The following is a 21877-nucleotide window of genomic DNA, read 5'->3' as shown; positions in this document are numbered from 1 at the left end:
CACAACACGTTAGTGTTCCCTTCTTTTTCCCCAAACTCTGAAGCACCCAGTTTTTTTCAGTCTAAAAGCTAGAAAGAGAGTACATTTATGGTGGAATGTAATGTCATTTGCTGATAACCAGTTGAAATACCATTATCCCCTTATAACAGCTTTAAGAAATAGCCTTTTTAAGGCTTATATTGTATTAACTCGTCTTACTCCCTGCTATAATACAGATTACACAAAGGCTGACAAATCCACATTATAGAAGCATTAAGCATTTGCTGTATTGAAAGATCTTTAGTTCTAATACTAGCAGTACTGAGTTACAGAGCTTAATTTTTTAACACTTAATTGCAGGTATATTAAGTATGGTATGTTTCATGGACCGGAGGAAAACTGGTGTTTTTGTCTTGAATTTACTACTGACAACCTAATCTGAACAGTTCTGCTAACCACTGATGTTAGAAAGAAAAGTAAAAATCAAACTTTATTGTTGCTTTTTGCCATTTGGTAGCATTTTACACACAGGCTTCGATCTTCAGAATACCCTGGATTCAGTAGAAAAACCTTTTAAATGAAGTTTTGTACAATAGAAACTTCTCAGCAGTCAAAATTTAGACTGTAAAAAAATACATGCAAAACATACTTTTCTGAAAACACTTAACTTTGAACAAAGCACCGAACTACACAAATGCAGAATGAGAACAGCATTTCAACTCCACCGAAAGTAGTCATCATAAAAGGTGTAAAAGTCACCCAACTTCACTAGGCACTGTTCACTTTTTAAACAGGAGACAATAAAAAATATTGTCCACAAACAATATCCCAACTCTAGGGCAGGTTTCAGAAAGTCAACTTCATGCTTTAATAGCGACCTGGGAAGAAAAAAGTATATACATATATAAATATGCATCATTACTAATGGAACCGATTTCAAGTATAGTTTAATGGTGAGAATTTCAGATTGTTCTGCCATTAGGGAATTCCTATGTACCAGATTCTCTTCTGTGGAAACAGAGGAAGACCTTCACGTAAGAGTTACACTAGAGGCCAGCCCCGGTGACTTAGGCGGATAGAGCTCCATGCTCCTAACTCCGAAGGCTGCCAGTTCAATTCCCACATGGGCCAGTGGGCTCTCAACCACAAGGTTGCCGGTTCAACTCCTTGAGTCCCGCAAGGGATGGTGGGCTCGGCCCCATGCAACTAAGACTGAACACGGCACCTTGAGCTGAGCTGCCACTGAGCTCCCGGATGGCTCAGTTGGTTGGAGTGCGTCCTCTCAACCACAAGGTTGCCTGTTCGACTCCCGCAGCCGATGGTGGGCTGTACCCCCTGCAACTAGCAACGATAACTGGACCTGGAGCTGAGCTGCGCCCCTCACAACTAAGACTGAAACGACAACAACTTGAAGCTGAATGGCACCCTCCACAACTAAGACTGAAAGGACAACAACTTGACTTGGAAAAAAGTCCTGGAAGTACACACTGTTCCCCAATCCCAATAAAATCTTTAAAAAAAAAAACAACTTGCACACGGACGTTCACAGCCGCATTATTCATTAAAAAAAAAAATTAAGTTACACTAGAAACGAGAGAACGAAGTGAAGCAATAAATATTTGGGGAAGTATAACTCAATCTAAGAGTTAAGGTTTTAAGTTACTTAGATGTTCCCAATCTAAAAAAAAAAAGCTACAAATGGTGACAATATACTATGTATTTACTATATTAATTAGCAACAAGAGAAAGATTCCAAAAGTTGTTTTCATACTTTCTGGAACCCTCCCTATACATAAAACGGGAGTGGGATGTGTGTGTGTCTGTGTTATTGATAAAACTACTTGAGAACCAACCCCTTTTCTGCTAAAGAAATAGTTACTCTACTATGGTTTGGTAAGCGAGGGCAAGCTGTACTATTACAATATATAAACTAAATCATATCAAGACAAAAACTTACGAGGTGAGTATGATCGAGACCTGGAACGTGATCTGTATCCTCCACGACTATAGTAAGGAGAAGGTGACCGTCTTCTGTAAACAAATGTCAAGATCGTCTAAGGCTCCACAGATCACAATTAGACTAAATGACATATCAAGATTATACAGAATCCCCTTATCAGTTTCTAAAACTAGGAGGCCATCACTGACCATCAAAAACTTTGCATCAGTAATGGGATTTCAAGGTCTGTTTCAGTCCTGAGAATGTAACACATATCAGGCCCAGTACCAAATAAGCAAACTATGAGGTTAAATACTCTTATTTCATCTATTGATCATCTAACCCATTTTAAATTCTATTAAAATATTAAAGAAAAATATTCTTTCCCACTTAATTCCAACCATACCCTCATGAACACCCAAAACAAATCTCCTTAGTGTATCAAAATGGTTTCCTTTATCTAAGACTGACTGACTTGAGTGTTCATTGCTTATTCTGAGATGCTTATTAAAAAGCAAACAAATTAAAAGTCCAAGAGGATAGCTATTAAGAATAAAGACTGAAAATACCATGGGTATCAATGACCTTAATTTGTAACATCATTCATTAAAGTACAAAATGGTACCACTGAGTAATTACCTAGTAAAAGCCCAATTAATTTCTGCAAAAGCATAAATGGACACATCGTCCTTGGGTTTCAGTTACAATATTTTAATGAACTTCATGCAATCTAATTTTGTGCAATGCCACTTAAAACTTAACTAAGCAAAACACCAGTAATGGAGTGTCTTTGTGTAAGCCATTCTACTGCTGTACAGATTTTAAACCCTCCCCTGGCACACCTGTAAATCTGATCCCTGTCTTGAGCAGCTCTCCAGCCTCCTCCTCCTCCACCTCCTCCTCTGTGAAGGCAGAAAAACATTAATTTTTATGAGTTTTTGAAAGAATATACAATTCATGCAGGAAAATGCAAACTCTGAGAGCAGAAATGAAAGCCAGTTTCTTTTAAGTAAAGTGATAAAGAGCTCCTTTTGTCACCCTCCTCACAAACTGGCAGAGCTCTCTGGTGGCTAGAACAAATATTAACACAAACAACAATTCTAAGTCAATGCTCAATTAAAAATCAAATCTGCAATCTTAATTTTCTCAGCCTCCACAAATCAATCCCCCAATAGCCACTTAATGCAAAAGTGCTCTAAGGGGGTGCGGAGGAAGGTTTTCTGTCCACAGCAAAACAGACAAAAATGTCAGGGGCACCCTTGACAACCCATACCCACAGACAGTAACACATCGACAACTGTCAACTTCTTAAAACATTACCAAATAGCGTGGAAAAAACATTCATACTGCACCACACCAAAATAAGGTATCATGGATTCCTGCGGTCAATAATTATTACACAATTTACATTTTGACAAGTAAGGCAGAGTTCTAAATTACCTGTTGCTGCTAAAATAAAGGAAACTTGTACTTCATTTTTATCTTTGAAAAATATCCTCAAAGACATATTTTGTTTTTCCAAGTATGATGGACATTTGTCTACCACCCCCTAAAAATGTATCAGTATTTTGGTAATGAAAAATCTCTTACTGTTCTTATATTTATGGACTCTTAAGAACCAGTTTTCTCTTAACTTCTAGTGTGCACGATACATTAGATAGACAAAAAATTGCTTCATGTAGCTTATTTTGCTTGAGGGAAAACAAAACAACCTTTAAAAAGGGAAAAACTGAAGTATATGGTCTGTATCGCATTTTGCCATGTATAATGTGCACCCACGTTTTTAGGCCAAACTTTCAGAGGAAACCAATTTTAATTTATTTCAAATTTTTGTTTACATTTAGGTACTTGTTTTCTGTATTATAAAGGAATTTTAGCATTTATTTTTTAACATATCATGGTGTAAAAAATTTCATGTAATAAATAATTACAGGACACAAGAACAGATACAAAGTGGAGGACATTTTATGTACCAGTAATAAATGTACAATATTTACGCATCAGAGAAGACCAACAAGTCTTCGTCGTTCCAAGTTTGTCCTAAGTTCAACAAAACCATTATTGTATTCCAGGGTATTCTTTTGCATATGGATATCATTATTGATTTCTAGAGTTTCACTTTTAACTCATAAGCATAAATTAAAAAATTAAAAACATTTATATAAAGATGGAATCAGTATAATGTATAATGCACATCCTTATTTTTCCCTCACAGATTTGCGCCATAAAATACGTCTTATAAATGGCAAAATAATTTTATTTCCACTCTTATGCTTGATACCAGGTATTTTGGTTGGTTTACACTGGATGTTTGAAGAGAAATATACGTATTATGTTAAAGATACATAACCTTAAAATCTGGTTTAAACGCTAACTCTAGATTTCTTAGTATAACAAAGAAATGCTTTTATATTATAAAGAGTAAAGCACGCGGAGTGCTGCTCAGTTACACCTGATTCAGAAGAGTTGGTGCTTCCTTCAAACTTTTGGCACCATTTTATAACGTCGTATTACCGTTAGCTTACCTGTATGATCTGCTATAGTAGTCCCGATCGTCATAGCCTCGATCATATCCTCTGTCATAGTAATCACGACGGCGTGAGCTGCCACTATGAATAATAACGTATCTTAATAAAAGTCTCAAGTGGCCGTCCCTATTTTCCTAGACATGACTTTTGCTGTTAAAAACTGTTCAGATATTTATTAACAGCAGAATGATGCTATGAACATTTGATCTTAAAAGGGTAACACAACCCACACAGCCAAACTCTACGGACATGACTGGGCAATTGCTTTATTCTCTTGTCCTAGGCAAAAAAAAAAAAGATACAACTAACAACTCACAATTATCAACTCATAGGCCTCTCCTGATAATGTATCAATCAGAAAAGACATGTCTATGAATTAACTGAAAAATGAGTATTACTCCCATTTGAATTCTGATAGTGGATGAACACTGCCCCCTTTCCCCCGGTAACAATGTACATACGATTTCTATAATCTTTTGATTAAGGAAGTACACATATTCTACTAACTTGCTTTCAACTAAGTCAATTTGCCAATCCCCCACTTTCCCTAGAGGTAGAGAAACAATTTCATATGGAGAATATAGTTTTGAGTGGGAAAATATTCGGCCTATTAAAAAACAACATGGCAATTATGGTACACTTCCTCTACCTTAAATAATAACATTAAATTTAAAAATCAATTCAATTTAGAGCTTTCTGTCAATAATACACACTGGTAAGAATGATGACATGAAAAATGTATCCTGTACCCGTTCAGTACAAAAACTGGAGTCCTTTTTTTCCACTATACTTAAGGAAACAAAAACTACTTGGGAGTATGATTTATACAAACTTCATTTTACCTATAATGATTAAGTTTCCATTATGGGAACAATGATCTAACAAGGAACATTTAACTACCAAGCGAAGTCAAACATAGCATTTCTTTATGATAAAGTGGGATGGCATTTATGTAATGGTGTCAATCAGAAATTGTGGCACAAAATTTCCACTGAATATATCATATCCAATAGTTTTAGCCCATTAAGAAAAACAGGAAAAATGATTTTTACTGTGGCAGGATTAGATGAAATGCCAAAGATTTCCCCCCAGAACATGTATTTCTGGGACAAGTGAATATACTGAGCCATCAAATTTTTTACCTTGAAAATAAACTTACTAGGTAGGTCTCCCCATGTAAATTCCTGGTGTTGGGGTATGTGGTCTTTTTGTTATAGAGAAATCAACTCTGATTCTACGTCCATCAAGCTCCATTCCATTGGCACGCTCTTTTGCCTTCAAAAGATAATTAAGTTGTTACACATACACACACACACACACACACACACACAAAATCTTGGAGAAAGCCAAAAGTATCCAATATCTCTAAGTCCAACTGGATATTTATTAGGTGCATTAACTCCTTTAATGTAGGTCAGAACATAACTGGCCTATAATGTATTAACATGCTGTTGTTTCCCCTATGAAGTGTTTTATTTGTAAAAACTAGTCATAAAACTCAGAAATGTATCAAAAAAGACCAATTTAACCCATGAAATACTTGAAGAAATTATGGCACCGAACCACAAATTTAGTGCTTCTACCTCTAAAGCAGTGCATATTTGCAAACTATGACCCATGAGCTAAAAATTTAAATGGATAGGAAAATTCATAACTGAAAATTATATGAGGTTCAAATTTAGTGACCTCAAATAATGTTCTATTGGGACACAGCCCCACTGATTAATTTATATATTGTCTATGGCTGTTTTTTGCATTACAATTGCAGGGTTGAAATGTTGTGATTGATAGCCTATAGCTCATAAGACCCCAAATATTTACTAATTTTTTTTAGAGAAAAGTTGATGGATCCCTGCTATGGAAGCAAAAAGGTGGAATGAAGACAGCTACATATAGTTCTTTCATCTAGAATATACAATTAACTGAAAGAGTACACACTTCATAACAAAACAAAAATCCCATACCAAAGACTTAGTTGCAGTTTGTTCATAATTAAACCAAAAACCCTTCACCTAAATAGAATATAAATTTCTAATTCCAATAATGCCATTTTCTACTTTGAAAGTTTAAACCTCAGAAAACAGTTTCTGACATTATGGATTCAGATGTAATATGCTATTCTTCACAAAGCTAACTGTGATCTTGTACCAAAATGTTAGGGAAATCAAGCCTATGCTGTTAGTAACCTTGGCAAATCCTATTTATACCTCTAGGCATAAATTATTACTAAATGAAGCTGGAATGACTTCTTAAAGCATATTTCCAGTTTCTCAGATCTCATAGTCATACACTGTAATTACTTGGATCCAGCTTTCGATTTTTTCTTTAGATCAGGTTATTCTTACAGTTTTCAAAAATTACGGTAATTTTCCGTAAAGAACTGTTTTATCTAGAGCTGAATTCCTTATCTCAATATTTATCTCTTAATTGTCATTGTTTCCCAAGCCTTTTCTTATACTTCCCTTGGAAATGATTTCACCTATTATCATGAGTCCCAAACCCAAATTTAAAAATATGGCCCAGATTCGTGCACTCCACTTTTAGTCTACATACTACAGGTTGTTTTACTTCCTACATTCCACCTCAAGTCAATTAACATCTAACTATGAAATCACTTTGCCAATATACACACAAAACCTATTCCTTTTTCCTGAGTTGTAACTTATTTTTCTCCGTTCTAAAAAATTCCTCCAGTGTAGATACTGATTAAATCTTCTAAGAGTATCAACATTCTCATATTTTAGATACCTTTTATGTAGACATGTATCACATTTGTGAACAGTCATGGATGATGTCGGGATTTATTTAAAATAATGTGGTGGTGGTGGTGGGTGGACTGAGTCGGAGTATAGCAAGCCACAAGTTGTTAAATACTGAAAAGTTTGGGGGTGGGGGTGATAGAACCAATTATCATATGTCATACTTTTCTGTTATTCTGTATATCTGAAATTTTCCACAGGAAGTTGAAATAGAAGTTCAAAGTATTACTGACGCCAATCTGTTCCCAGAAGGATGCATTTCCTTTAACTCAAGCTACAATTATGTATCTATTTACAATGTAAAAACAAAAATTGTCTTTACCCAAGTACTTGGCCATAGGTACCTGGAGTTTACAATAGGACTGGTATTTTACGAGGTATAGGTAGGCTTTTACTTACTTCCTTGGCATCATCTACATTTTCAAAATATACAAAGGCAAATCCTCTTGAACGTCTAGACTGCTGGTCATATACAATAGACACATCAGCAATGGGGCCATATTTAGAGAACACTTCTCTTAGATCTCTTTCTGTAGTGTACAAGCTCAATCCAAATACTCCAAGACAACAATTTGGATCAGGATTTGCCTAGAAATAGAAAAATGGATTTGGACTTTAAAATGTCTCAATCAAAATTTAAGAAAAAGGGAACCACACATCAATTAGCCAAAAATGTCACTACCAATAAAAGTAGATAAAGACTTAAAATTAACATGTTACAGCAAGTGCTACTAGTATATTTAAGAATGGACATAAAGGATTAATAAAGGAATAACTTCAACCCTAGAATTAAGTGGAGGGCAACAGGAGCACATACTATTGAAAAGCAAACTGGCTTTTTCATGGGCGATTTAAAGGGCAATATTCCTGATGGATTCACCTTCTAGGAATTTATTCTAAGAAATGCCAGCAGATTCACAATATGTAGGCATAAGGATAATCATAATAGCATTATCTCTACAAACCAGACAAATGAAATAAATGATAAACTATTAAAAACACTAAATTAAGATATACCACTTACAAACTTGGTCTGAACTGCTAAAGATATAGCAGGGCATGGCATGTTCACCTTGATTCTATTTTTAGAAACATAATATACACAAGTATTCACACATACACATGAGTGAAACCAAAGAGATGTACGAAACTATTTTAACAGTTAAGCAGCTTCCAATTGTAAGAAAAATGAGACACATACTGCTGCCAATCCAGTTGCTATAAGGAATTTACCCAAAGTTTTCATTTATTTACTACATATCCCATTCCAATCAAAACCAAATTCATACACCCTACAAAACCACTCGGATTATACAATGAAATCACAATAGAAGTTACACTAACTGCCACCTCATTTGCAACCTTTCGTGAAAGACAAGAAAAGCCTTAATACCTGAAAGAAACTTGTTTACATACAAACAGGAAAGTCAGAAGTGTATTATGTAGAAGGTATATTAAAAGAAACTCAGGAAACTTCTCAAAACACTAAAGCCCCAAGAGGTAACTCATGTATTCACTGCTAAGGCTCCAGTCAAAATCAATTCTAATTTCCAAAACACAAAACAAAGCCAAAGAGATAGACCTGTATTAATAAAATGGCTTTAGACAATCCACTGCTTCAAAAATGGTATTTTTCATCTTACCCGGTTCCCAACATGACGCCTGCGAGTAGACATGGGAGAATGACTGTGGCTATGACGTCTTCGATAATCTCTGCTGTAAGACCTGCTACGGGATCGTCTATGGGAGCGAGACCGAGATCTTGACCTTGTATAATGCCTTCGAGAACTTCTTCTGGATCTAGACCTATAAAACAAAGGATTAAAGGTTATGACTAAATAAGCTGACAAGACAAAGCTTTCAATTATTTATTTTAATATTCTAACTCCAGAAGACGGAACACAATGCAGGCATACGTGGTACCAACTAAGTGGAATCAAGTTTTCTTCTGTATCAGTAGTCCTAAGACCTAGCCGGACAATCAGCTCTAAGGCGTCTTTTGGAGCAAAATTAATTTTGCTCCAAAAGACGCCTTAGAGCTGATTGTCCGGCTAGGTCTTATTTCTGGGGAAACATGGTAAAACCACTAAGAGCTTGCACACATGAAACTAATATAAAATAATTGAGTATCAACTACTAGATTGGTGCAAAAGTAACTGCAGTTTAAAAATAATTTTTTCAAAAACCCACTACTAGCTCCCTTCCATCATTTCTTAAAATGAAATTAAGAAATTAAAATCAACACACTCAATATCTTGAAAATCATAAAACATGCATTTCCTACTAGCTTAACTACCGCCTACCTTTCCCCCTTAGAATACCACAGTTTTGCTTCCCCTATTATGACCATCATTCATTTAAGTGAGAATCACCACCACAGTAGTTTCCTCCAGCAGTGTTTTAAAATCAACAATTGTTATCTAAACCAGGCAGGACATGTAAGCAAAAAGGGGTGCTGTGTTGACAACAGGCATAAACTGGGGCTGTCCGGGCAAACCAGGACATATAGCCTACTCTGGACCAACATCAAAAGTGCTCTGCATTACTTTTGTTGTATACATACATGTTGTAATACTGGACTACAACTATTTATCAAGAATTGTAGTTATCGAAAGCCAATATTCTGCAGTACATTTGCCTTATTAGTAAAAGTTTACTTAAACTCATAGTGGAGCCTCACAACAATTCTGAAGAACTGGTACTATTATGAATTTGCCTTTATAGATAAGGAAGCTAAGGTGAAAAAAGGTTAAGTAATCTGCCCAAGCCAGAAAAAATAGAGGTAAGATTTGAAGCCTAACTCAAAAAGCCCAGGCTCTTAACCACTTAGTCTTCGGTCTCCCAGAACTTAAAATTAAGTTCATTTTTAGTACCAATATTAATAAACAGGCCAACAAATAATCTAATCCTCTCTAACTTCCTAGTTTACAAACCACACACCAATTTCAAAGCCAAGAGTAACACAGAAGAAAATCCCAAGACAGTCTTTCTTACCTAGATTCAGATCTGGACCTGGACTTTGATCTGGAACGCCTGGAATCTTCCTTGGAGCGAGACCTTGCAGGGGTATGCCTTGCAGATTTCCCAGATCCATGAGCACTTCCACTTCTGGAAGCAGAACGGGATTCCTACACGTAGATGTCAAAAGTTTAATTTGTATACTTTCTGGGCAACTTTAAAAACAAATAATCTGCTGTTAAGATAAATGGTGAGGGAAAGCAATCCCCTTCCAAGATAAGAAAACATAGGTAAGGGCAGGAACTGAATTATACCTGGTATTCATAGTTACATTGCTCCAATGGACATAAGTCAATTAACTTGAACTTTCACCTTTTTTTTGGAGCAGTGATAAGAGTTAACTGACCCCAGTCTCTTCAGAAAGGGGTGTCAAAGCCAAGCAGTTGAGGAACTGTCCAAGGACTGTGTTTTGGGAATGTGACTCCATAAAGACTAGGGTGAGAAAGAACCTTATTATTAACTATGACACCTATACTTTACACCTATTTCAAGTATGTTGCCATCTATAAAACAAAAGCCTATGAAATCCATAAAACTTACTTTTAAAATGTTTTTGATCTATTAAGACCTCAACTTTTCAAATTATACTGATTGTTCAGCAGTGGGAAGAGAGACAAGGATAATCTATACAAGTCCTAGAAAAAGGCAGAAACCTAGTAGTGGAAAGCAAGGACCAGCTTGAAGGACACGAGACCCTGTTTAAGACCCTATTTCTTCCAACCATGGTGGGAGGCCCCTAAGTAAACAAAGCAACCGGATGGAGCTACAGTAGAAAGGCAGTGAATTATGCAAAGGCAAGGAGAGCAGAGGGTGCCAGGGAGTTACAGCTTCCTCAGCTAAATGGAGTTGAGCCAGGGCAAACTGGGGGAACTGAAAATAAGCTAAAAAGTTATCTGAAGGACGTATTAAAACCAGAACAGATTAAAATCAAGGGCTCCTCATCTAGGCTCAGAAAGGGAGAGTTCAGGAACTACATGCAAAAATCAAAGTCTAGGTATATACTATATACCCAGAGGTTTCCCAATCAAAACTAGGACTAAGCCAATAGGTAAGTGGCACAAAAAAGATCTCTAAAAAAAAAATAGCCATGGAATGGGTAAACAGCTAACTAGGCAACTAATCAGCAGAAAAGGCATACACATGTAGTAAGTAAAGGCACCAGAAAAAAGGTCTACCAATGCACCAAAACTGGATAAAGAGAACACCCACTCAGTCTGACAGCTAACTCAGGTATCATCAAGCAAAACAACCTTTATTACAGGTTATCTTCGTTAGGCAAATTAAAAGGCATACTCTAGTGAGTCTTTCCACCCAGAGTAGAGTAAAAATGGGCAGACGCAAAAGGAATCAACCTTAGAAGTCACTATAGAAGAATCAATGTGGAAACTGCTGGATAAGTTATCAGAGACTACCTTGTGTGGTAGACCTTCAGAATTTTCTTGGCCAACGCAAAAGGAACCAACCTTACAATAAGTCACTGTAGGGATTAAGAATCAATGTTGACGCTGCTGGATAAAAGTTATAGACACCTCCCTGTGTGGTAGACCTTTAGAATTTTCTGGCCATTCCTGAAAGGATAGAAGATATGTGATTATTTTAAATTATAGCCAAAAACATTTTAGAATATGTTCTGTGATTTACAGCATAATGGAGAAAATTAGGAAGTTCCTTTCTATGTCACCCAAGGGAGAAAAAAAAAAAGCATGACACAAGTTAAAATTTGAAGATCAGAACAGGGAAGAGTAACTCAGCCTGTAAAATGAGTTCTGGTGTCTAGGCCGAAAACTACTTTAGAAACTTTCTTACAAGATTTCAAAGTCATTATAAAACATGGTGTGATGATACGAAATGTGGCACTTTCCACTCCTCCCCCCAAGAATGACTGTAAAGAGATTCAAAGAAAAAGATGGTACTTTTGATTATGAATGAAAAGGGCTGCCTTTAATACCAAGTAATAGTTAAAAAGATGTACTGTAGCTTTAGGGACCAGAATTAACAATCCCTTGGCTTTCTGTGAATAGTCTGAACATTGGGACATTAAAAGCACATTTCACCTCACTTCCTACCTTGGACAAAGTAGTTCTCAAAACTGGGGCTATAGTTTCTACCACAGGCAAAAGCTAACCTAGAAGATAGTAATAGGGACCCAAAAATTACTAAATGCCTTTGTTCATTCCATTGCTAGAAAGATTACTTCATGGAACCGTAACAACCATAGAAACCAAAGAAAACAACTTGTGAGTTAAAAGATTACCAATAAAGTTATTGTAGTTAATAGAAACCAATCAGTCTAAGGATCTGAGTATAAAGAGAGCATAGAAAGTCAACGTAAGCCTCTTCCTTCATTAAACAAAACAGCCTTATTCCAAGCTGAAATACTTTTTACCAGTCTGTCCACTGAGATAGTACTTCTAAAATTGTAAGACTTTTCACTTAGGCTCTAAAACTAACTGGCTATATGCAGAGAGATCTTGTGAGCAATCCTTTTTAGAGCAGGAATAGGGGGAAAAAAATCAGACCGCAAAGATTTTCCCTTCTACACTGACATTTAGTTAGGCTAACACCTAAACAATGCCTCCACCTACTTTACTTGTCATGGATATTCTTAAACATGTTAAACCCATTTGTACTTATGTTGGCCATTAGCTGGTTAAGAAGTATATGCAAGGAAATTCAACCTGTCTAGAAGAAGTGAGACCTAAAATTATTAGTTAAATCTAAAAGCATATAGTTAACTTTTAAACCTTAATCCACAGGCAAATCTGTAAAACCCGCTGGGAAAGCCCCCTACACACATGGAAAACTCAAAGTCCACTTTCAGGGGTGACAAAACTTTAAGTGTCAACATATTAAAACCCTACCAAAAGAAGCACTACTCTGGACATAAATAACTCAAGTAAAAGGATCATGAACTTAAGATTAGCATGATTAAAATAAAGACAAAAATTCCCTGAAAACTGCTCAATGGATTAAATTCTTATAGATTGGATCTTAGCCATATACTAATATATAACCAACAGAACACATCAGGAAAAACTCAGCCTTCCAACAAAATGTCTTAATCTCCATCTCCCTAATCTGAAAATGGCAGTATCTTAGAAATAACTGTTTGAAAGGAGATGATAAAAGTGGGAATAACCAATCGCTAGGTTTCTCCTGTATTATTTTTAAAAACTGGATGAAGTAAATCAAGATTTAGAACTGTGGCTCTTAAAGGTATGCAGTAAACCTATGTAGCATTTAAAAACACAAGTCCCAAAACTGGAGCTGATTTTAGTGCGTCTAGAGTTGGGTGTCTACATTTCTTAAAAGCAGCATATTTCCGATGCTGCTTAAATCTCACTGATTTAGTCAATTTCTGAAGTTTTATGCATCCTACCTGATTATTATGCATCCTATCTGATTATTATTGGCAAAGGCACCTTCCTGAAACATTGTTTCATTTCTATCATCTCTGCTCCACCTGCCCCTGGCATTCATTAATCAGCCCTCCTGGGGCATGCACCTTATTGCCCATGACAAGAGGCCTATCTCTCCCTTTACCTGCTAAATGGCGGGTGTGTGGGTGGTGTCCCTCAGAAATGCTTTGGCCAAGGGGGCAAAATTCCAAATGGATGAGATGGTCCAACAGCATCAATGTTTATTTTTGCCTTACCCCTATCTACTTTAGGACATACAATCAAATCCCAAACTGCTTTCTTCCCATTTGAGGGCTGAGAAGGCTTTTCTCTTTTGGACCCCCAAGGACTTTTCAGGTCTCCTAATAAAAGAAGAATCTGTGGGCTTGAATAGAACTATCCATTCACATCACTTTTACCCCAGGTCTCTGCCTAACCTGTAATTCAGAATGCAAAACTAACATTAATGTTATTAGTTGCTACATGGCAAGAAATTTCAAAGTAGTAATCAGGGCAAAGGCTAGAAACTGTCCCCTATAACGGGAAATAACTTCCTTCTGCTTGCAAGTTACAGAAATTATAATAGAAAGGTCAATTTCACACTGACAAGAGGCCCTAAAACCTCAGAAAATGGATCGTTCTAGAAATGTTATTTAAGCCACTTTTTCCATTAGCTGTAAGATCTGACAACTCAGGAAATTTTTTATATTGTCTTCATTTCAGGAAGTGATAACCTTGGCTTTCCCAATAGGGCAAAAGACAGCTGTGGGTTGGCTACCACTAAGTATTACTTTGATGTGTACTTATCCCATCCAACTGAAGGTAACACCATACCAACTATCTGACTCTCCTACTCAGCTAAAACAAAACACACAGAAGAGGAAACGACAGAACTTTTGGATTTATTCTCCCAATAAGTGGGAGTAATGAACCAGAATAAAGCTACTATATACCTCTCACTTCATTGTAATAGCTAAGTGTTAATAGCAGAAAATGAGAAAAAGAAATAAAGCACCTTTGAGCTAGATACCCTGTTGTTCACTTGTGTAACCCACCTTATTCTAAGGGAAGCCAGTATATTTTTAGCAGTAATCCTTGTCATTCAGCTAGAATAAGCATTAAACAGAAAAGAATTAAGAATCATCCTTGTGAGTTTAGCACACACATGCATCTTAAAGTTAGGGCTTAAGTGGTCATAGCTTTCCACTATTGCCATCTGGAAAGAAATTAATGTTTTAATTTAATGCCAAAAGTAACTATCCTGTTCAAGACTTTCCTTGGATTTTGAGGGTTTGGTTCTATACCTATCCTGGTGACTTCCTTAGGAAAATTTGGAAAACATTTTACTATACATTCTTCAATACTGAAAGATAGGGAGGGGTCAGTGCATTTGTAGAAGTCCAGGGATTGGGAGTGGCGGCACAGACCACCAGTTCCAACTCTGGAAGTACTCACTCATGCCCCCCCAGCACCAGCAGTTAGAAAGACAAAAAAATGTAGAGGAACAACATGAAGCCAGTTACCCAAGCTGGAGAGCTCACTCCTGCCTACTATTTGACTACAAAGGATTATTTCTTTTTTAAAATCGCATTTCAATAATTTGTCTAAGAAGTTAAAATTAGAATTACCTAATTTAAACGTTTCCCCTGGAAGGCACTTCTTTACCCTGTATATATTTTCTTCTATTAAACAAATAATGCATGCATGTTTAGCAAAATATACAGGGACACATAAACAGACTAGTAATTACTTAGCGTAGTGCTTTCTGATTCCAGATTACTTCTTATCTTAACTTCATTTTTATTTCTTTTCTTCATTCTTCCGTTTCAAATTCTGACTTCTTTCATCTTCCCCACTTCACACAAATTGCTCAATATTCTACAAGTGGGACTTCTGGTCTGATAATTAGCATGCATTCTTTCTTTTATTTTTTCAAATTTCAGCTTCACTTATTCCTGAGCTTCAAATACTCATTTATAAAACTTGTCAAATGACGACTTCCGCATTTTCCTTCTTCAACATTAACCTTAATAGAAAAAGAACAGGATGAAGAATATTTTAAAACTCCAGGATAAAATCCAGTGCCAAAACTGAAACTAGAAAAAAAAATATCCCTTGTTTTGTTGGGTTAAAAAAAAAAAAAAAACCCTACAATACGCAGCTCAAAAAAACGGAAACTACATAGTTCCCTGTTGGTTCTAAAATATATACGGTAATCAATCTCATTTGTCTACTCCAAATAGTTTTATCATGCTTAAGTTGAATGTGAAGTGCTCACCTAACATTTTAAGACTATAATTACATTTTCACACTGTATTCATCAGTAGAAAATATGTTAAGTGTCAAAAGCAAATTTCTAGTCAAAAAGTGACACGTTAATACAAAAGTGCAAGAAAGGAAAGCACGGTCAATTCATTTGTACAATGCTGACAAGCAAGGCTCAGGGTTGAAGAGGTTTACAAATTGTGACGTGTCTAGATAAGGTAAAGAAATGTATTTAATGTCACACATTTTTGTACTGCATATCTAAAGAGTTCTGTAGAAAGACGATGTCAGGGTATCTGAAAATTTGGATGACACGTAAGTGTTCAACCCACCCCTAGAGAAAGCTGCTGTAGTCAGATTTTATATTATGAATGGTCCAACTACTAAATTTAGAACTGAAACCATAAAAAGACAAAATCAAGTCAAACAACTATATGCAAGTAGCTATGAAGGAAAGCAGAACAAACTTGAATGCAACAGTGGTGTTCAAGTATTTTTTGGTAAACTTCCCCCCTCAATGAACAAATATTAAAATCTGCAGTCAAAGGAGATACTCAACTTTTAAAGGTGGCAGTAATGGAAAAAAATACAGCTCACCTCCTGAAATTACTAAAAAGACAACATCAATAAAGTATAAGTGTCTGTTGAACACACTAAACAAATACTGCCCTCGTTAAACATCCTCTTTTTCCTGCATTTCACTGTATGGTCTTTCATTTCAGTCAACAATTTCCTCTCCTAGTTTTTATTCTTTCTGGGGGGTGGGGGGGAACCTTTCTTTAAAAATTATGCTTTATGCCTACTGGGGCATAAAGACAGCAATGGCTATCATGGGAAGTGTGTGTTGTGATGTCTTTTGTAAGAAAGCAAGCATAACTTTCAGTATAGTTTTTAAGTCAATTATTTATACAGTAATTGATTTTCTTTTAATATATCCATCACTAAAATGTAATGGGAAATGATTGCTGGCAGCATAAATGTAATCGTGGAATCAGAATGCCCAAGCAGGTTTCCTCGTAGGGCCTCCTAAATATTATGTACAGATAAAGAACTTAGATGCACGAGATACTGAAATGGAGGCCAAAGCTCTAGATATCACAACTTTTCAATATGGATGCCTTCCTGCTATGATTTCATTACCACTTCTCAATCTTTTTATTTGAACAAAACACAGTATTAGATAATGCAAATATCAGGTTTATTTAAACTCAGCTACTAAGTAAGTTCAAGTAGCCCCTTTATTAAAACCAGAAGACCAACTATTGGACTAATATTTGGTTAAGAGCTCCTACTTAGAAGTAAGCAGAAACTTGTTCCATCAACAGTTTCTGTTAAAATGATTCTAGGGGTTACAACTGGAATTCATGTAACATTAAAAACGTGCAAACTCATGAAGTCAATTCCAAATTAATATTTTAAAAATTGGGAGGGAGCAAAGAATAACTCATCCCTATCATAAAGGCCAACTCATTATCACTGTAAGAACTATTTTATCTTTTTCTGCAGCTACTCTACTGGAAGGTTGGGGTGGATAAAAATATTTAGACTGGGACTTACGCTCTGAAAAAACCATCACCTGACATGCCTATAGCCCATACTTTTGAGAACTCTTGCAACAGTACACTCACATTTACATTCATAAAACATTTAGTACTTTCCAGCAAAAACAAGTTTAAGTATGTTTCTTGACTCTTAAAAGACTACCTTTAAATCCAGTATATAAGCACAAAAATCAATTAAAAAAGGACCTCATGCTATGCTATCATAATAGATCACCTATGTTGATAAATGTAACAATCTGAAAATAACCTCCAAAACCCAATTCAAAGCAAAGATTTCGACAACTTGAAGACTTAATCTGCTGTAGTAGAGAACTTGTTTTAGGCTCGCAGCTTAAAAACAAGACTGACCTAGTAAGAAACTAAAGCCCTCCAAAACTAAACTGAGCAAGACACTTAAAATTCCTAAGCATCACCACCCCATCAGTGTACCTTGTGAGAAAACAATACACACAATTTACTGTGTAAATATTGATCAACATAAGATAATGCTAAGGCTCAAAAGATATACATTACTGTAGCTCTGTCCTCCGGCAAAAAAGTGAAGTCAACTATGAAAGTATTAGTATTTATCACTTAGCTTTGGGGTTTTATTGGAGATAACGAAGGGGGTAAGGCAAGCTTGTACAAGGGGGATTCCATTTTAATACACATCTCACCATCTGAATTCCTCTTTAATCTTTTCACAAAACCAATAGTACTTACCTTATAATCACTTGGAATCTCAGTTTGAAAATGCCACCTTTTAGTTTCAGACAATCCACAACATTAAAGCATTCTTAGTTAACAATCTGGTTTCTTCAAGAGACTCATACATAAACACTCAGCGATACAATGCAAACTATTTCCTCCCATGAACATCAACTCACTTCTTTATTAAAGGAATTTGGTGCAATGGCTAGAATTCTCTAGAAAGAAATAGACTAAGATGTTTCAGTTTTGAAAATTAGAATTTGGAGTTAGGGGCTAAAAACAAAGAATACAAAAAGAATCCAAGATTAAGCAGAAGATAACTGCAGATTCTGAAAAGCAGTTTGATGGAATAGTATTCCGATGCTAACCATCTCTTACAGAAAATAAAGATAATGTACCTCTATTGCAAACATTTCTACAAAAATAACCAATGTTCTATCAGTACTTTCTTAAACTCCTTGCTATTGTAACCTTGATAACGTGACAAATTAAAACCATCTGGTCTTTACATTAGTATTTCCTTATTTAGTTTCTGGATTCTCTAGTCATTTGTAGAAGCTCAAGAAATTACAATCCCTAGAAGATAGAACATTAAGCCAGTACAAGACCAAAAAAACAAACCTTACATAACAGAAACCCTGTGACCATAATTGGGCCCTAAAGATTTATTTTCCCTAATATCACCAAACTCTTTATCACGTAATTCTTCCAAATTGTGACATAACTGCTAAGAGTGCCTCTCTCCACAAAGGTGATTAAGTCAACTGCTTTGTAAAAAATGTTTATGAGCAATTTTTGTAAATTACTGGAAGCAACTTGGTTTTGTAGATGAACATTTTACTTTTGTATGGATTTGGGCAGATCAGGGAAGTCAACTCTATAGACACTCTTTAATTGTAAATCAACTGACCCAAAAATCCTACAGATAAAAGGTAAAAAAGGCTTTGACATACAACTAAGTATGACATAAACCACAAAATTTCAAGAACACACCCTACGTATGCATTTAAAACGAGCCGAGGGGGACACGAGGGACACGCTAAACCACTTCTAAGAGTGACCAAACTGAGGATAACTTAATTTATTGCCCACACACAACCACTGTGTTTAGGAAAGAACAACTAACTTCCAATGTCTAAAGGATTGGAGAAAAATAGTCACACTGGGTGTGTGGGTGTGTATCCGTGTCCGTCAGAATTATTAAAGATTTAGATAAATGAGGGGGAGATTACAGTTGAACTGATTAGATTTCTATTAGTGACATGTGAACAGTTTGGAATGTTTGAGAGCCTCGAGTGGAATGAAAGTTAATTTTTCAGGCCCCAGGAAGGCTACAAGGATACCGTTGCATTCAGGGCAACATTACTGCCCTGAATGCCCCTTTTCAGCTTTCAGGCACTTTCAAAAAAAAATTTGTAGCCAATCAGGCCTGACCGTTCTACCTACCTCTTTTTATGGCATTTTATTTAAATTTTTTCCATTGACCTTTATGGTTTGCCAAGCATTCTTTTTAACCCAACAAGTGTTTCAGGTCTATCCTAACAACTTCAGGTTCCAAAAGGCTAGTTTGAAACAACATACAAAACAAACACCAAACCAAATAGAAGCACGCCACAACTTCAGTTTAGAAAATCTCTTCCAGGAAGTCAAGACTCTTAGGTAAGAAAAAAATATTAATTTCTAATATGTAGTTTTAAGTTACTCTGTAACTTTCACTCCGTAATAATTTAGTTGATACCTATTATATGCAGCAGCATTGTGAAAAACACTAGGATGTATATGCCCTACTAAAAGAAAATACAACCACTTCAAAAACTTAATGGGATGACGTCTCCTGAGCTGCCTCAAACCAGGACCTAATGCCTACAATTGTTTCCTCCCTCAATGTAAAATATACTAATTTATTTTCCTGTGGGCAATTTTTCATCTCCACAAGCGCACCGACACAAATAACTTATTCGGGTATATTCAATCGAGTGCCGCTAGTCATAAACCAGTCATTTTGCAGTCCCTAAACAGTGCAAAGTACCCAATAATTGTATTTAGTAACTGAGGACTTAAAATTATGTTTTCCATGACCGGTCCAAACACCAATGACTAGTCTCCACAGTATATTCAACTGGTAGGAACAATTAATAGAAGTCATAGCCGTAACAATTTTTGAGCCCAATCCAAACTTTCTTACCGTAACACAGCCAAGAGCTTAAAACAATCGCACATTGGTGACATTAGAATCGTCTTAGGGAACTATGTAAAAAGGCAGTATTTATCTGAGTATGTGGAAGCCAGGCTTGATTAGTTCAAACCAAATTAAAACATGTTTGGCTCCCACGTTAGAGTAAGTTCATTAATGTACCAGGAGTTCACTTTTAAACCGCCCCCAAATCTGTTTTATACGCGTTCGCTAAGGTATTTGGATATATTTACCTGACAATTACTATTGAGACTTAAAAAGAAAAACGTTAACGAACCGTAAAAAAATACCCAACTTATTCCGATCATGTTCTGTGGTGTTTTTTTTTATCACCCTAACCAATTCTCCTTAACCTTCAAATACCTAAGACTTGGGGGCAAGCCTTATATTGTGGCATCTTCAGTAGAACCCACACTCCGCAACCGGGTTTTACATCACGCTGGGAACTTTCACTCCTCAAATGTAACTAACCCTCACCGAACTCCTCAACCTGGGAGAGGAACTTAAAAACACGGAAAAGCCCTAGCCGTGGCGCACAGCGTCAGAACACCTCAAAACAAAGGCACTGACGGCGTCATAAATCGTTGCCCGCCAATTTCTCCTCCACAATCCCGTGGAGAAGTCTCTACTCCATACAGTGAGAAAGACGGAGACCTCGGGGTCCATTTCATCTGGGTACTGTTTGGTTCGAGAGCCCTTTCAGTATCAAAGGAAAGCACTCGACTTAGGCCTGACACAAAGCCCACGCACAACCCCCTCCAACTAACGGGCCCAGAATCTAGTCGGCCTCCGTGAAGTTCTCCCCATCCCGAAAGGCCCAACACCACACTCGATTCCACCCCGCAGGGGCCCACAGGACGACCCTTTCCTAAGCGACGCGTCGGGTGGAAGGCCCCAAACAACGCAGCCTTCGCTCCCCACCCGCCCCACGCGGCCCGCGTCGGCGCGCGGCCCCTCCGCCATTTTGTGCCTGTGGCGGCGCGCCCAGCCCGCCAGCCCAAGATGGCCGCGGCGAGCCTTCGCCGGAGAGCAACGGCGAAAGGAGACACCGCTCCCCTCCCCCAACAGCGAGGGGACGCAGCGGCCATCTTTAATCCCCCCTATAACGGAAAAAACCGCCGACTCGGGTACACGGCCACAGAAACCTACCTGGGGTCTCCTTCACGACTAAAAACACTATCCACAAAGGCTTTTAAAAACCGACTCCCATCCTCCCGGCCTCAGACTTCTCAGTCTAAATCGCCCGTCTCCCGGTCCGAGGCCGACGGGCCTAGAAAGAGACGCAAGAAGCTGGGACCACACAGCTGCCCCCTGCACCACTTCTACGTACCCGCTCGCCGTAGTTCTGCTCGCCGCTGTCGCTCATGACTCGTAGCTGCTGCCGCCGCTCAGCTCGACGTGCTTCAATCGAAGCTGCCAACCTCTTGCTTTCTGTACAGAGGTTCCGCCGCAGCCACCCAGAACACACTGGTTGCCAACCCGCTGGTAACCGAACTGCTCCGCACCGCCTCAACACGGGCTCTAACGCTCCCGGATGTGACGTGG

General features: G+C 37.2%; 1 protein-coding gene across 6 annotated transcripts; it reads right to left on the bottom strand.

Moving 5' to 3' along the window:
* Positions 1–443: 443 nt before the first annotated feature.
* Positions 444–21875, bottom strand: TRA2B (transformer 2 beta homolog). 6 transcript variants are annotated; one of them, XM_081027119.1, is made up of 11 exons: positions 21663–21870; positions 15372–15647; positions 11687–11791; positions 10200–10333; positions 8849–9011; positions 7605–7793; positions 5606–5721; positions 4444–4527; positions 2761–2820; positions 1937–2010; positions 444–857 (listed from the first exon to the last, which is right to left on the bottom strand). In XM_081027119.1, the coding sequence occupies exons 5-11, from the start codon at positions 8879–8881 to the stop codon at positions 847–849; spliced, it is 567 nt and encodes a 188-aa protein (XP_080883245.1). In that variant the 5' UTR covers positions 8882–9011; positions 10200–10333; positions 11687–11791; positions 15372–15647; positions 21663–21870; the 3' UTR covers positions 444–846. The 6 variants fall into 6 exon arrangements, with proteins under 6 accessions (XP_080883245.1, XP_080883243.1, XP_080883244.1 ...); XM_081027117.1 differs by lacking the exon at positions 11687–11791 and having other exon boundaries at positions 21663–21875; XM_081027118.1 differs by lacking the exons at positions 11687–11791; positions 21663–21870 and adding an exon at positions 18151–20455.
* Positions 21876–21877: the final 2 nt, after the last annotated feature.

Source organism: Rhinolophus hipposideros (assembly GCF_964194185.1).
Source record: "Rhinolophus hipposideros genome assembly, chromosome: 2".
In the NCBI taxonomy this organism is placed as follows: Eukaryota; Metazoa; Chordata; class Mammalia; order Chiroptera; family Rhinolophidae; genus Rhinolophus; species Rhinolophus hipposideros.
The sequence above is the reverse complement of the archived record's forward strand: the minus strand, read 5'-3'. Positions and strand labels throughout refer to the sequence as shown.

Coding starts and splice junctions, on each gene's coding strand:
- TRA2B (XM_081027115.1), bottom strand. CDS start 21,698: ATGAGCGACAGCGGCGAGCAGAACTACGGCGAGCGG. Junction 9,012..10,199: donor AGGTCCAGATCTGAATCTAG/GTAAGAAAGACT, acceptor TTTGTTTTATAG/GTCTAGATCCAGAAGAAGTT. Junction 2,821..4,443: donor TACTATAGCAGATCATACAG/GTAAGCTAACGG, acceptor CTGCCTTCACAG/AGGAGGAGGTGGAGGAGGAG.